Raw genomic sequence first — 16,664 nt, forward strand, 5'->3', positions numbered from 1 at the left:
TCAGACTGCAAATAATTGAAAAACACATCTTTTTTCGAATGCTCAAAAATGGAAAGGGTCGTACCGCCCCTCCGTAACGAGATATCGAAAACTGAAGCTCGAATTCGTGATCAGGAACAAAAATTACCTCTTGGGCGGAGTTTCATGCAAATCGAAGAGGGATCGGGGCAGTTAGCGGAGAATTGGGTACTAAAGCCCTATGTCAATTTTTATGTACAACGGTAAAAAACACGATTAAAAACCATTTCTGATCACTTTTTTTCATTTCAATGCAAAACAATTTTTTTGACAAGACAACATTTTTTCGATGGATCAACTATGGTCCCCTTGGAACGAGCTGTCAAATAGGAGCTTTTCTGTCAAGAAGGACCGCGAGGTTAATTTTTCAAAATTGATTTAAAAACCCATTTTAAACTCTTTGTGGTCGTACAAAGGGTCATTGTACTCAGAAAAATAAGCTTTATCGCTGTAAACAATAATATCAGCAATCTATGCTTCATTTTAGGACCCAATTACCAAAAATTGGATTGGACTTTTATTTCCAATGAAACTTTGAAGATTTTTTATTTTGCAAGAAAAAAACATTTTTTTGCCCCCTGATTTTTTGGGCTTAATATGAATCAATTTTCACCAAGTCACACAGCAGATGCCCCGACCCCTCTTCGATTTGCGTGAAACTTTGTCATAGTTATTTTTGTCCCTGATTACGAATCCAAGCTTAATTTTTTGATACCTCGTGACGGAGGGGCGGTACGACCCCTTCTATTTTTAAACATTCGAGAGAAGACGCGTTTTTTTTTAATTTGCAGGAACTTTTAGGTAAAATTTGATGGCGTAGGGGAAATATACCCTATCTCAGCCTATATCTATTATCGGCCTATCAGCACTTTGATCATGAACTACAGCTTTCATCAAGTGTTTTTGCCTGTTCCAAAGTAACAAATAGCTCAAATAAAAGTGAGCAAGCAACTATCCATTGTTGATGTATCTAGAAATGTTGATTTCTCGCTAACTTTTTCAAAAGGTCCTATGTACATAGGAAACCCATGGCGCATTGGTTGTTTTGAAAAAGTAATCTAGATTTGATAGCGGAAAACTGCAAAAGTGATGAGAATTGGTTAAACGGATTAGAGTGATTAAAATGGGTATACTTCCCCTACGCAGAATTCCGAAAAATCCTATTTTTCTTCGAAAAAAATGCAAAAATAGTTTCAAAATTGTGCCATTTTTCGCAACCCGACCGCAAAAAAAAATTGGGATATGTCATTTTATGGGAAATATTTGGGAAATTTAATGTGCATTTTGAATCTGCTGGGTTATTGCTGGGTTATTGAGAGTATTTTTTTTTTTTTTTTCATTTTAGAACAAAAATTATAATTTTGAATTTTCGTGTTTTTTTTCTAACTTTCCATGATATTTTTTGAGTGTGTAACAATGTTTCACAGAGTTGTAAAGCAGATAATTACAAAAATGTTGATAAAAAAACAAAAAAAAATGAAAAAGATGGTCGTCGTTGAACAATGAAACAAAGAGAAAAAAAGTAACTGGATTTTCTCTAGATTTCTAGAAAAAAGTACTGTATATTTTTAGTTTTTACTGAAAGACCACACAATTTTGAACCGATGTTGTCTGTAGAGACCTCAAAAATGCAACCCACCGAGAATTTTTGCTCGAGCCTCGAGTCGATCTGGCTCGAGATCGAGCCTGAATCGAGTCGAGGCTCGAGCCATAATTCTCAGTGAGAAGTATCTCGCATTTTAGGGCAGCTCAGTGGTGTAACAGTCAGCTCATCTCAGCACTAATGGCGAGGTTGCGGATTAAAGTTCCGTCTTGAGGGAGTTATGGATCATTCACGGGTTAATTTGCAATACGTCGTAACCGATATCACAACACTTATTTAATTGTATCTCAAAACAAATCAAATATTCATTGTTTGTCGGTAAGGGACCATCCATAAACCACGTGGACACTTTTTTGAAGATTTCGAACCCCCCCCCCCCCCCCCTCGTGAACAATTGTCCTAACAAAAAAAAACTTTTTTGTATGGACAATTTAGACTACCGTAAACATTTGTAATTTTAACTCGGGACTCCAGCAACCAACTTCAATCAAACTTCGGGACATTGCACAGAATGGTCAGCCAAACAAAACGTGTTTGTTATTGTTTACCTTGCGTGCACTAGTTTTTGTTTATTCAAGGTCAAACATTATAACGCGTTTTTTCTCGGAACGTCGAAATGGCGGGTGCGACCTTTTGCAAACATACCCGAGATTTGTATACCAACAGTCTTTTAGTGCTTTTTTAGTGAATCGGATCGTTGAAAAATGTTGGCTGCTGGCGACAACGGACAATACTTATCACAAAATAAAATAAAACCTGTTTTTTAAGATTTGATCGTGACATGTTCGTATTTGGTGTGTTTCGTTGGGAAAGTTTCTCATAATTTCTAAATTAAAAATAAATAAATTATGTGTATGCTGGTTTACTTATACATCCATAAAATAACAACATATATTAGAAATAACAATTCTTCTAAAATCACACCAAATATGCAATAATGTTGTCACACTAATCTCAACTTGTTCCTCAAATCTAGAAACGCATAGCGTTCAGCGTTCAGTGGGAGGTGTGTGTTGCGTCTACAATTATTGGTTAGGTGTTGCCAATCATCACAAACAATATTCATCTATTGCGGTTTGCTCACTACGGTTGAATCAACGTTTCTACTACTACCCCACGATCGTTAACATTCATGTATTATACCGGTATATTATTCCCAGAAGGGTTATCAGGTTGTATCTTATTTTGTCTAACTTTAGGGCAAACACAAACTACCCATGTTAAGGGGGAGGGAATAAGATTTCGAAGAGTGCACACACGCACACACGTACGCATGTGGCACTTGAAATCAGAAGGAATACTGTAATTGACGAGTTACACTCCAGGGAGAGGTTTTTTTTTATCTTTACACCATCATGACGGCGTGCTTCTTGTAGGCAATGGGCTGCATGATGCCAATCACGGCCAGGCTTCCGTCGCGCAGTGGTGCTAGAAGATGAGTTCCACCGCCAGTGGCCACGATTGTTTGGGTTGGAATATGAAGTGGAATGTCAAAGATTGGCTTCAATCTAGAATGGAAGTCAAAGTATTAAAATGTGTATCGCTGGTATACGATTATCCGTTCTCACCCATATAAACGGCTCATGGTAAGATCGCCGGCATCGTCGGAGACAACCAGGTGGTCCGTGGAGGTTGTCAGTCCTGTTACGCGGCCAGACACATACTTGGAGCCTAAACTAACGCCATTAATACTGAACACGTGAACCGAATGTGATGTGTCGTCGAATGCAGAAAATGCAACATGACCTGAAAACAGTACGGTAAGTTAACGTTGGGTGAATTGTTTTGATATTTTTGGCTAGCCTGTTTAAACTTTTTCAAAAGTACAGTCTAGATTTGATTATCCGAAGCCTCGATTATCCGAAGGTTTTTATGGGACTTCGGATAATCGAATCACGAACATTTTTTTTCTTTTTCTTGTTTTAAACATCAAATTTGAGTTCTGCAACCCCATGTTAGTCAAATTTGAATAGTTGATTGCCTATTAAATAATAAAATGCATTTTTTCATTATTTTAACACCGCCATATTGGCCGCCATCTTGGATTTACAAAAAGCAAATCAATCCACTTTACAACCCCGGGTCTTTTTTTTTTTTTTTTTTTTTATACCGAATTGCGCACTTCACAGCGTTGCTGAGAATATTCACCTACCCAGATTGGGTTAGGCTCGGTTGTGTACTGTTTTATTCTTTTTTGATACTTTGAACGTTGTGAGTACATATGCTTTCTATGCATTTCCCAGTGAGCTGGAGCTCTGTGAAGGGATTGCATTTAACCTATCTAATCTAATCTAACATAGTGTAATAGCGATACGCTTAGGCGTGGATGGAGGCCGTTGGGTGGCGATGTGGTGGCGTTGAGTGGCGATGTGGTGGGCGTTGGGTGGCGATGTGGCGGGCGTTGGGTGGCGATGAGGCGGGCGTTGGGTGGCGGTGTGGCGGGCGGAAACGAGAAAACAGTGCGCAAGGCATTAGTGGCATTTATGGCAGGTAGTTTGTAATTCTCGCTTTGATGATCGATTTTAAGGATCGCTTAAAATTTGGAAGGGATGTGGCGTTTTTGCAGGAGCGGGGTAGGGCGTTAAAGATTTTACAACCGATGAATTTGATTTTTTTCCGCCCGAATTCTGATCTCGGCCTCGGAAGGTAGAAATGTCCTTCCTGTCGACTGGCGCGGTTCACGTGCATCCTACCCTGGCCTAGGGAGGGGTTCTTCCATATATGAGTCACCATCTGCAACTCGTGCAGAGCTCGAACTGGTAGAAAGGAGTTGTCGGGATCCTCGTATAGTTGTCGCGTAGGGAACAGATGCGGCTTGCGGAGAACGGTCTTAAGACACCTATTTTGTGTAACTTGCAGCTCCCGGAGACGATGACAATTTGCATGTCCCCAGATAGTTATCAGGTAGATCAGCCGAGAGTGGACAAGCGAGAAATACAGAGCTTTTAGTGCAGATGGTGGCAGGAACGACGACACCTTTCGTAGGACCCCACCTATTGAAGATAGCTTCCGCTTCAGTTGATCAATATGAGCGTCCCAGCTCATTGTGTTATCCAGGGTAAGTCCGAGGAATGGGTAATTGAAAACTTCTTCAATTGTGTGATTGTTGATCAGAATCGGCTGACGTGTTGGGAGCGGTCTTCGGGGGGAGTGTATCAGCATGTATTTCGTCTTGGCCAGGTTCAACGAGAGGAGGTTCGTCTGAAAGAAGCTGCAGAGTTTCTCTAGGTCCTCTCGGATGTGCTGCTGGATGGTTGTACAATCTTTGCCTTTATAGAACAGAGATGTATCGTCAGCGAATAAACGAACTTTTCCTCGCAGACCCAGTTTCGCCAGGTCGTTTATGAACAGCAGGAACAGGATTGGACCGAGATTACTACCCTGCGGAACACCGGTAGTCACGCGGCCTGGTGAACTCCGAGATTCACCTATCGCGACAAACTGTAGTCGGTCTGACAGGTAGCTCTGGATAAGCGATCGCGCCACGCCCCTGAATCCATAAGAACTCAGCTTTTCCAGTAGCAGTTGATGGTCAATGGTGTCAAAAGCCTTTTTAAGGTCAATGAACACAGCTCCGTCAATTTCCCGTCTGTCCAGCGAGTCGTAGATGTCTTCTACAAGATCACAGGTTGCGTGTAAGGTGCTCTTCGCTTTCTGGAACCCATACTGGTGCTCGTAGATTATCTTGAGATGGTTAGCATAATCCATAATCCTGATAACTAGCAGCTTCTCGATGATCTTGTCCAGAACAGAGAGACAGGATATTGGACGGTAGTTGCTTGGGTCTTTGGTGTCTCCGGATTTGTAGACAGGAATTACTTTTGTGGTCTCTGTTCCAAGTTTCTGCTCATTTCTAAGCGCCCGAAGGTTATGTGTGGTGAGTCACCCAAAACCTCTTTTACGCAAATGGACCGACGTTTTACTTCCCATCCGATAGAAGGCCAGGAGGATAAGGCGGGAATCGAACCCGCGCTCCATAGCAACTTAGGGATCGGCAGCCGAAGCCGCTAACACCGCGCCACGAGGCCCTCACTATTCGGCGTCATCCATTAAGTATGTCACGCTCTAGGGGGGGAGGGAGGGGGGTCTGAGCAAGTGTGACATTGCGTGTTATAAGTATAGGAAAAGCGTGACAAAGGGGGGGAGGGGGGGTAAATTTTAGCTGGTTTTAGCGTGACGTACTTTATGGATGAAGCTTTCTATCTTGGATTTAAAAGTTTCAAATCACTTTGACGTAGTTTAGGGGTCATACTTAAGCCCGACAATAAAAAAATAGGCAACGAAAAAATTTTTTTTTCGTGATCTATTTATCCGAAGTTTCGATTATCTGAAGTGAAATTTTTCCGAGGCCTTCGGATAATCGAGTCTGGACTGTATAATGATCTTCCAGGGAACTTGTAAGAGCCCTCTAACGACCCAAAATTGGACAACAGCAATAAATATAATTCTATAAATTTAATTTAAAGTTTGTTGACATTACCTTGATAAGATTGTGTGATGAATGATATTTCTATGTTTACACCAGTGCATCCAATTGGATTTATTGTCCTCACAAATTGTCCCTCCTTAATGGTATACATGTTTACGGTACCATCCTAAAGATGTAAAGAAAAATCATTAATAGAATTTCCAAACACTTATATCTCAAAAAATAACTCACCAGAGATCCTGATACTACAACATCGAGTTCCGTCATGATTGAAACACACGAAACGCTATTATCATGGCCGTACAGCGTATGGACGGGCTTGGGGGTGAGATTGTTCGTTAAATGAACCACATTTGCACTCCCGACCACGTTTCCGGCCAGATTTTGATTCAACGCGGCCGTGTTGGGCTGAAGGTTCGAAACGATCGTCGTCCCGGTCGATGTCCCGTTGCTAATCGACCATATTATGCAGGTACAATCCTTCGAGCCGGTTACCAGGTACGATCCGCAACTGTCCAGTGCCAAACAGGTCACCACATCTGAAAGATGACGATACTGGAGTGTTATACATAAATTCATAAGCGTTAAAAGACCTACCGAAATGATGAATCGCCGAAGCTACCACCTTTCCCCTTGCCATATTGAATATTCGAACTGAATTGTCCCAGATGCCACCGGCATACAAATATTTGCCATCGATACTGACGGCAAATAAATTCGAATTCAAATTGACCGAAGGATGGAACGGGCCGACTAGTCTTTTTCGGTTTCTGTTAGGGGTGGGCAATGAGAAAAAATAAATAAATATTAATAGCCGATCAAATTGATATGCAAGCCAGTTATTATCATACTTTAAGTTGGAGGTAGTGGCATCGATTTCCAGCAGGAATCCTTTCTCTTTGTCGAACGACATCCAGCTGTGGCAGCCGAGTATGCCACTTTTCGTCACCGATATTAACATGTCCGGACTGCTCTGCAGAAATGATCGCGGTGGGCTTCGAGGAGTGCTTAGGTAGATGACCGGGTCCTTGTCCGTGGCCAGCTCGCAGTTGATGCAGTTGACACGATCCAGAATCAACGTTAGATCGGGTTTCTTCAACTCAAGCTTTAACAGCTTCATTGTCAGGTCGTCCTGCGTTAGTCGCTTGGGATGAGGTTCTTTTAGAAGCTGGGAGGGGGTTTGGCCAAAGTTGTTGATCATTCCTTCGACGGCTTCGCGTTCAACCGAGTTCGTTATTTTATCTAAATCAACAGCTCCTTCGTAAGAGCAATAGTAGAAAACATTCAATGCTTCCACTGCTTTAGGTCCTTTTTGTTTGTAGCCGAAAATAAGATCAATCCAGTGGTGCAGATTTTGCGAGACATACTCCGATTCCAGCGCACGACGATGGATTGCAATGAAATCTTCTGCTGACTTGGCCCAGGGAGGCAACATCACATCATCAACGCGTTCCCTTGTGGTTTGAAGAATGCCAAGATCGAAGTTGTTCATGTTTTTCAAAAATTCCGGAAAGTAGAAGAATTCCGGAATAAGCTCCTTCACATCATTCGGATTATCCATCAGAAGTTTCCACGTTTGCGGGATTGAGTGAAACTGGCGATCGGCGACATCGAAGCGACCACTTTGAAGTTCAATGTGTAACGAAGTAAACGGTTCAACTCTAATCAGATAGTGCAACACACCAGCAGAGTTTGAGTAGTGGGTTCCGTAGTGGAACTTTGGAATCAAACCGGATGGATCTTCAAAACTCTCAAACTTACTCCTAACCTCGGCCTCATTCTTTGGATTGACTACGCCTATCGGTTTACTGAGATCCCTGAAGGATTTTGGATTGTTCAAGTCGAGAATATCACTCGTATAATCCGCCAATATCCATGGAAATACCGGATACTGGCTAAGATCATTATACGATCGTCCAGCAATTGTGTTGAGGTGCATTAAATATTCAAAATTCGATATTTCCCTGTTTACCCATTTCTGAGTCAGTCCTGAGGATCTCAATAACTCCGCCGGCGACCGCCCAGAGCCGTACAAAATATTCGGTGGCTGTAAGCTGAGAATCTTGGTGAATATTTTGTTTCTGGTTTTGGTAGTAAAATTCAAGAAGTAGCTCGTCTGATCAACCAGAAACATTTCCAGCGCACTCCTTCGCAGATTGAACTTCCTCAAGTGAAGCTCCCTCAGCTGACTCAGTGGAAATTTGAAATCATGCCGCTGGCCATCGTCCCGAATCGCACCCATTTCCGTGAAAATAATCTGATTTGTGGTCAGATCCAATCGTCCCTTCACTCTGGTCATCAGCGTTATCAGCTCACACTCCTGCGATATTACAATCTTCTCCTTTCCTGAAGTCTCGGGTCTAAAAATAAGTCATTCATCAAAGCTCATGTTAAAGCAAAACAAATAACCCAAATCTTACACTTGCGGTTCCGCACTGTTGCGCAGCTCCTCCTCCAGCAGCAGGATGTCCTCGTCGATGCTTTCGCCACCGAGGGCGGCCGGCGCCGCAATGGTCGAGCCCAGCTCGCTGGATAATCGCCGGCTGTGGGCCGTTGACGAAGTCGTGTTGTCCCGCATGTTCGAGGCGGCCGTGTGCGGATCGTGCTGCAGGTCGGGCTCCAGCTTGAGCCGCATGCGGACACTATTCTCGCTGTGCGACAACCGCCAAAACTCCTCCTCGGTGGTGCTGTAGACAAGAGAGAGAGAGAGTTTTTCTTTTAATTAATCAGTTGTTCTTGTTTCGAAATTATATTTAGGATAGCGATACATATTAATAAATGAATTGATGATTGCCCTCATTAGGTGGCTCGGATTTTTTAATTTTTTGTATCAATTTTATATTATGATTCAAATTCAAATCGTGATTTTGTCCTTAACAATGATAAAACTCAATCCAGGCGAAGTCTATCATGAGTATCGATCCCGAAGCTTAAGAACTGATTTTTATTAGACTTTCTGACTATAATAAATCTTTGTCGAAACTAGTCAAAAATCGGTTCACAAAAACGAAATGAAAAGGAATTCTTCGTGGTTCAGGGAGGATGAATTGATTTAATGATCAAATGAAGCAATTGTTTTGTTGGTGTGCAATTCTTGGACATCATCCACTTAACCATTCTACGTTGAAGTATCAAATGTGAAAGCAGACGATTTAAAAAGATATTTGACATAATTATGAGAACTTCACTCGCCGTGTTACTTAAGAGTTTGACAAATAAATCCATGATAAAAAGTAGAGACTATATTTCTTTTTTTCTAAAGTTGATTCTCCCCAATGTTGGATGAATACAATAAAAATGGTCAGTAATTGTTTGTTTCGATGGAAAAGTTTTTTTGTATCAATCTTTTGATCCTTAGACCTCATCATCCCGGTACGATAATCAAACTCGCGACCTTTGGATTGGTAAATCAGTACGCCACTAATCGAAACCCATTCCGTTACGTTCAGGATTCCGCTGACGCAGTTTTACTCTTTGAAATGAATCTGACCTTGCTGAGCCAGACAGGAATCGAACCCATCACCTTCCTCTTAGAAGGCTAACCTCGTAACCTTACGACCACGGTTGCTCCTTTCAGAAATTACATCAATCGTCTATGTTTTCCAAATAAATTAAAAAAAACTCAAGTTTTGAATATTGTTCTCGATTTTTTTGTAAAATGATTGCGATGCAAAAACCAATAAATAAATCGGAACATGCATATAATCTAGCAAAACTCCGAGTTTGTTATGCCTATATTCTAATCTGAACTGTATGTATGGAGTGTTTTGTGTAAAGTTTTTATGAGCCATTTTTTTTTGTATTGCCTGTTTTGAATTCTTCTTACTAAAGAAAGTTTAAAAAACAAGTAAAAACTAAAAAAATAGAAATGGAACATTGTCCTAAAAAAACTCCAGAAAGTAAGATTTAAAACATCATGCATGATCCGAAATAATATGCATTGCACTGTGACATTGTCCCCAAGGAAAATAGTGAAACTAATGTTTTATAAAATAAGCGTTGCATTTTTATATTTTTGTTCATAACAATCTTTTTTTCTGTACAAAGTGCATGTCTTTTAGCATCAATGATTTTTTTAACAGTGGAATTTATATACAAATGGATGATTGCTTAAAGTTGCACAGCAGATGGTGGTACTGGGGTCCTAATGACTATTTACACTCGGGAGTCGGTCCTATTTACACAGCATTATGATCCATTAACAACAGAAACTACAACCAGAAGCGGCTTAGACGGCAACGGCTGGAGCAACAACAGTCTTGGCAGCGACGGCAACGGCCGGAGTGGCAACGGCAACCGGGACATCCTTCTGCACCACAGCGTTGAATCCGTTGATTGGGTCGGCGTAGTAGTTGACAATACGACGGCTGCCGTCGGGTTCAATCAGCGAGTACGATCCCTTGACGATATCACCATCGCGGGTCTCCTCCTGGGTCTTAGAGTCACCGGTCAGCGTATCCTGCACGTTGTAAGCGTACTGGTACTGTGGGTAAGCATCGGTGAACTCAGCCTGGACTGGGGCAGCAACGACCGGAGCGGCACGAGCAGCAACAACTGGGGCAGCAACCGCAGCTGGAGCAGCGGCAACTAGAGGGGCAGCACGGGCAGCGATAACTGGAGCAGGAGCAGCAGCAACGAACGGAGCAGCTGGGGCAGCAACCAGAGGAGCAGCACGAGCGGCCACTACTGGTGCAGCGGCGTAACGGGCAACGACAGGAGCGCTGTAGGCCGCAGCAACTGGAGCCGCGTACGCAGCAGCAACCGGGGCATTGTAGGCGTATTGAGCATAGGGAGAGGCGTAACGGGCAGCGTAGACTGGAGCTTGGATCAATGGGGCTGAGTATGCCACGGGGGCAACCGGAGCAGCAAGGACTCCCGGGTTTGGTTTAGGCTCGGCGCTAGCGCACAGGGCTAGTGCGGCGAAAACGGCAACCTAGAATGATTCAAATCACAATTATTCCACTGCACACTATGTATTGTTCACCAATTGCACTATTGCACTATTTAGAACACTTACTTTAAGCAAACTCATTGTAGGCTTAGAAAAGGGTGTTTCACACTGTTCAAATGAAAAGTGAAGAGCTAACTGACATATCAATCGTAGTTTGTCGAGCCTTTTTATACCGAAAATTATAAAAAAAGAAAGAAATATCCAATCCACACATCGGAACGAACCACGAGCAACGCGAACCACTACCACCGGTTCCAGCCGAAGGCAGTGCAAAAGAAATTCGTCCAAGTCACCAGCGCATCCTGATCATGTATCGCGGTCACGTACTTTTATCAAATTTACTACGATACGCCGTTCGACACTTCAATGTAATTTATATTGAAGTCGAAACGGCCACTCGGTTGCCAACGGCACAGATACCAACTGGAACAACTGGGGCAATGCCAGGCAGGGTGGCGTAGGTGACACTCCAAAAATCTAGACACCGTTAGATTTGGACAACTGATCAGAAGGATCCTGCGATGTCAATCCGATGGCCAAGAGTCACACGCCTACAGATTGCCAGAGGAAAACCCCAAGGTCGTTTGAAGGCCAGCGCCGTCAGCGAGCATTGAACCTTAACATACTGTCTATGCTGGAACAAGAGTTGGGGCGAAAGACGAAATCAGTAAATCAGGGTTGGATCGGACACCGCGGTGGTCACGTCGACCCGGCACGCGCACTTGCCGTGGCATTGGCGAATTAATGTGTCGCGGTTGCTTAGCAGGCAGACCGTCTGGGCGTTGAGTTGGCCATTTAAAAAAAATGTTTTACAACATTGCTGAGACTTTCGTTGACTTCGGAAAGAAAAATATTTGATTTAATTCTGATAGTATACACAACAACACTGCGATTAGTTGCGACAGGACCTGGAAGGAGCTTTTTTAAGATTTTTGACTGTCTTAACAATTTTCTTGATTTTTCAAAACCCGTATAAGCCACAGTTCGTGTGTCAGAGAAAAACTTTCCCAAGGATTGCGAAAAGATAAGTCCATCCTTAACACTCAAACGCTCGGGAAGTTATTTGACCCCTATTTTTTTTTTCTTAAAAATCTCATAACTTTTGGTAGAATTGACCAATTTGGATGCTTCTGATTGCAAAAGATCCAGATTTGTCTATATTTTCAACTATCAGATGAAGGACAAATATGGTCCACTTTTACCGGAGATATTCCGGATTCCGTTGGGGTACCTCGGCCCTGCTATATGGGACTTTGGTCAATATAACAAAAACTATTTCACAGAACAATGCCGGAAATGATGCAAAACTTCAAGACATTATTCTAATACATCATCCTGCAAAAATAATTGACATAAGTCAAAGGGGCACCGGGCCGGTTCCAGTTGGGCACCAATCAACATCAGCTCAGTGAACTGTTTCCGGTTGGAACCTGTTCCGGTGGCCAAAGGTCTTGACCATGTCAATTATTTTTGCAGGATGATGTATTAGAATAATGTCTTAAAGTTTTGCATCATTTCCGGCATTGTTCTGTGAAATAGATTTTTTTATATTGACCAAAGTCCCATATAGCAGGGCCGAGGTACCCCAACGGAATCCGGAATATCTCCGGTAAAAGTGGACCATATTTGTCCCCCATCTGACAGTTAAAAATATAGACAAATTTGGATCATTTGCAACCGGAAGCATCCAAATTGGTCAATTCTACCAAAAGTTATGAAATTTTTAAGAAAAAAAATAGGGTTCAGATTACTACCCGAACGTTTGAGTGTTAAGAACGTTACCGAATTTGTAGAATTTTTCTTCAAAGTCTTCAGGTAGCACCACCAGTTTGAAGGACATCTGCAAAATTGACCCATTGTGTTGCTTTCAAACGCACAATGGAGAAAGCAAAATATTATAAATCTAGAACACCCATGGGAGATTAATACGTAAAATGTTCTGTTTCACCTTAAAATATTATATCGTTGAAAATTGCGTTTTTCTGAAAAATGTGTTTTTTTATGCTGAAGGAGACGTCTGAGATAGTAAGTAAAAAATTTAAAAAAGTTATTAAAAAATAGTTTTCTTAAAAGTCCATGCTGAGCATAGTTTAAAGAAATGTAAAAAGTTTTAAAACACGACAGGCATGCGCATAAAAAAGTTGAACGATGTTTTTGATCGCAAAAATCACAGATTTGATCATCTCGATTGGTTGAGTTATGCCTGAGAACCAGCGAGCTGAAGTTACCGTTCCAACTTTTTTTGGGAGGCATTGGCGTCCGTGTAGGTTGGTCATGCGTTGGGAGTTCCAGTGTTAACAATTTGTTAGAATTTACTTGAGACACCATGCGTCTCCTCCCAATATGGGAAAACATTTTTTTTCTGAAAAACGCAAATTTCGAATCGAATAAAGTCTTTATCAGGAAGGAGAAACACATCTTTCAACGTAGAAATCTCCAATGGGTGTTCTCGATTTATAATATTTTGCTGAATCAATACTGTGAAACGAGCAATTTTTTTTACTCCTTTCCAATCTCAGACTAACTGGCTAAACGATGTGTATAACTATCATAAACAACAATACTATTTTTCAAACTCATAAAATTTTTACACGTTGAAACATGTGTCTTTTTCCTATGAATCATAACCGGATCAGTCGAAAAAGACGTAAGTTGAATTTTTGAAAATCGAGTGCCAAATAATGATGAACAGAGTAAATAAAAAGACTAAATTTAAATCCTGTCTAGAAAAATCACATCGATCGCAAACTGACCCAGATTCGTCATACCATGTGCTCACTCCGAGCAGCCGCGCTTGCTGGCCATTTCGGAACGGTGCACGTTGTAGGTTTTTCGTATGAGGCCAGCGTCCGTCCGTCGTGGAAGCTACTTGACAACCATCAAAGCGACGCACTGTACTCTGCCAAACCAGCAGCAGTGCTCAATTGCGTAAAATCAAAGCGGGGATATCGTGAGCTGGTCAACATGCCGATATTTGCTTCAACAGTTTGAATTCGATATAAAAGTTGTCGCGCAGGCTGGAAATCGGTTCATTTGCCTAGGAAGACCCAACCATGTAGGGCTTCCCTAAACGGACGTCCACTGGCCGATGAGAATGGGTAATTAGTTTTCCCTTTTAATAAGAAACCACAAGAATCGCTCGCTCTTGGCAACGTCACAGTTGAAACCCGTGGAATTTGATTAACGTGCTGAACATTCCGTTTGCGTACGATTTTTTGATGCAATGCTACTGTGAACGTGGTTCACATGTAGAAGCGCGTGGCAGAAGTGCAAACAGAAGCTGGAAAGTGTCCTGCCTGAGTCGATAAAAACGGTTCACCAAAGCATAGTGACTCGGTGGTCTGTGAAATCTGTTTTATTGAGAAGAAAGAGGACAGATACAGGCGTTTACTTTGAGGTACGACAAAAATGCAACTGCAGTGAGTGTTTTGTTACACCCGGCAGTAGCTTTTATGCTTGTTTTTTATTGATTTTTGTTAGATTTTTAACGATCTCCGCTCTTACGAAGTCAACTTGCTTCATTTCATATGGTCTACGCGCTATCCTTAAAACGAAAACAAAAAAAAAGCTTAAACTTAAACAAAACTGTATCATATACAAGCTGAGCTGGCGCTGGTGTTAGACGTCCGGTCCGAGTCGATTAGTGGTGATAGTAACCGTACGCCGGTGCCGCATGCACAATTGGCGCTGCTGCGACGGCAACCTTTTTGATGACCGGCGCGGCGTGCACGGCGTGGCCAGATTTCTCCACCACGGCGTTGAATCCGTGCAGCTTGTCAGCGGTGTAGGTGACCTTGCGGATCGTGCCGTCGGGTTCCGTCAGCGAGTAGCTTCCGTGCACCACTCCGTTGGCCAGCGTCTCCTCGGCATGCTTGGAATCTCCGGTGTGGGGATCGGCAACGCCGTAACTGAAGCTGTAGTGCGGGTTCGGGTCGTAGGCCTCAACGTGCTTCACGACCGCCGGGGCAGCATGGGCAATGACTGGCGCGGCGTGGTAGATTGGGGCAGCCACTACTGGCTTGGCCACGGCCACTGTGTGCAACGGCTGGATGGCCTTGGCAGCATATCCGTACGAAACCGCGGGACCGTAGGAGACTGGGCCGTACACGGGGGAACCTAGCGCTACCGCAAGGGAAGCCGCAAATGCTGCAATCTGACGAAGAAAGGTTACTGCTATTGTTTTCGTACATGAACATTCCAGCAAAATTATTCTGAGTTAACTTTGATAAACTATTTACAAACTCAAAACTAAATGTGCAATGATTTGCACTAAATCCACGTCGACAAAAATGAATCATTTTTTTTAATATGTGTAAAATACTCATTGCTTTGTAATTGTCGTTGAACCACGTCATTTTGATTTAAAACCCGATTTTTTTGTGGGAATATGCTAATCTTGAACTTTTCACTATGTGTCAGATGTTTAAATTTTGATATGTATTTAAAAAAGGTATACTCGGCGAACAGCTAATGCATATTTCGTTTAAAATATCATGAGGACAGCCTATAATTAATGTTGCTCTCGAAATTACTTTAGAGTGAGAGCTCTAACTATTTATAATTACTAAAACTTTGCACTTTTTAGTTTTGAGTTTTGAACTCAATGTTGAACTTTATCGACTTCATTAACGTGATTTAAAAAAATATGAAACCTAAATAAACACTTCCAAATACTAAAAAACACTGCCAAGAATATTTTGCTGGTTTATTCTCATGTAACTTTTAGCAAACACTGATTATTTCACCTTTGCAAACATGATGATCCTTTTGAACGACACAAACACTCTACACAGCAAAACTCTCTAACTCTCTGTCACTAACTCGACGCACTCGGTGATGCTGGGCTACCAATATACGAGCCTGATAGATGTCTTCTTTGGTATGAGCTAGAATCGTACCAGACGGTCTTATAAATACACTTGGAAAGCACGACGATCGACGAGGACCAATGAGTTCTGGGGAGGCTGCATTTTCTGCTAAGAAGGGAAATGTTACCCCGCAAAAGTGATACATTTTTCTTTTCCACGTCGCCAACATATGTTATGTTGGTATGGGCAGCTTTTCTTCCCACCACGTGTTGCTTGCACCGTTTTGTACCAGCAGCGGAGGGTGACTTGGGGATTCAGGGTTTTGTTAAAGGTATCTGATCATGTTTTATTTGAAAAAATATTTATATTGTTTGAATCTTTATTTTTCACACTGTCGCATTTTTTGCGAACTTTCCGAATTATGATCTTATAGGCCCAATTAAAATCAACAAACTTTCAGTTATGATTTTCAATGGTTCAATGGATCTGCAAAGACGGTGTGATGATTGTCTTTTTAATATACACGATTATCGTTATAATCGCGTTTAGATGTTCAATTTCAATTTAAATTAAACTAAAAAAAATCAAATCAATCAAATTATTCGCTCTACAGCATTGCCTTGGTGTTCTCGATTGCGAGATTCCTACACACAAAAAAATATTTCCGAATGTTACATCATTTATGATGTAACACTTTTGCACGTCATAAAACATTTAAATTTAAATGCAATTCGATGTAAATTTGCAACAAATTATATGTAAAAACTTGATTTTACGTATGATTCAACCGTTTAAGTCGTATCTCAAGTTTACATCAACTGAGTTTACATGTGATTCATTTTTTCCGTGTCGAGT

The 16,664-nt window shown here is 41.8% G+C and overlaps 3 protein-coding genes across 4 annotated transcripts in view; all 3 read right to left on the reverse strand.

Moving 5' to 3' along the window:
• Positions 1–2,467: 2,467 nt before the first annotated feature.
• The window catches only part of LOC120421594 (neurobeachin-like protein 1), a 68,682-nt gene continuing 54,485 nt past the window's right edge, over positions 2,468–16,664 (reverse strand). For both annotated transcript variants that reach the window (XM_039584830.2, XM_039584824.2), the window contains 7 exons: positions 8,471–8,737; positions 6,902–8,410; positions 6,648–6,820; positions 6,282–6,589; positions 6,102–6,216; positions 3,190–3,367; positions 2,468–3,129 (listed from right to left, as the gene is read on the reverse strand). In XM_039584830.2, the coding sequence (XP_039440764.1) occupies positions 2,967–3,129; positions 3,190–3,367; positions 6,102–6,216; positions 6,282–6,589; positions 6,648–6,820; positions 6,902–8,410; positions 8,471–8,737 (2,713 nt within the window). In that variant the 3' untranslated portion in view covers positions 2,468–2,966. The remainder of the gene's footprint in view (positions 3,130–3,189; positions 3,368–6,101; positions 6,217–6,281; positions 6,590–6,647; positions 6,821–6,901; positions 8,411–8,470; positions 8,738–16,664) is intronic.
• Positions 10,034–11,225, reverse strand: LOC120421619 (cuticle protein 21). The gene is made up of 2 exons (XM_039584849.2): positions 11,068–11,225; positions 10,034–10,983 (listed from the first exon to the last, which is right to left on the reverse strand). Exons 1-2 carry the CDS (start codon positions 11,080–11,082, stop codon positions 10,279–10,281), a joined length of 720 nt encoding a protein of 239 aa, XP_039440783.1. The 5' UTR covers positions 11,083–11,225; the 3' UTR covers positions 10,034–10,278.
• LOC120421663 (cuticle protein 7) lies at positions 13,522–16,127 on the reverse strand. The gene is made up of 2 exons (XM_039584897.2): positions 15,747–16,127; positions 13,522–15,154 (listed from the first exon to the last, which is right to left on the reverse strand). Exons 1-2 carry the CDS (start codon positions 15,756–15,758, stop codon positions 14,642–14,644), a joined length of 525 nt encoding a protein of 174 aa, XP_039440831.1. The 5' UTR covers positions 15,759–16,127; the 3' UTR covers positions 13,522–14,641.

The sequence above is a fragment of the Culex pipiens genome, chromosome 3 (assembly GCF_016801865.2).
Source record: "Culex pipiens pallens isolate TS chromosome 3, TS_CPP_V2, whole genome shotgun sequence".
NCBI lineage: Eukaryota > Metazoa > Arthropoda > Insecta > Diptera > Culicidae > Culex > Culex pipiens.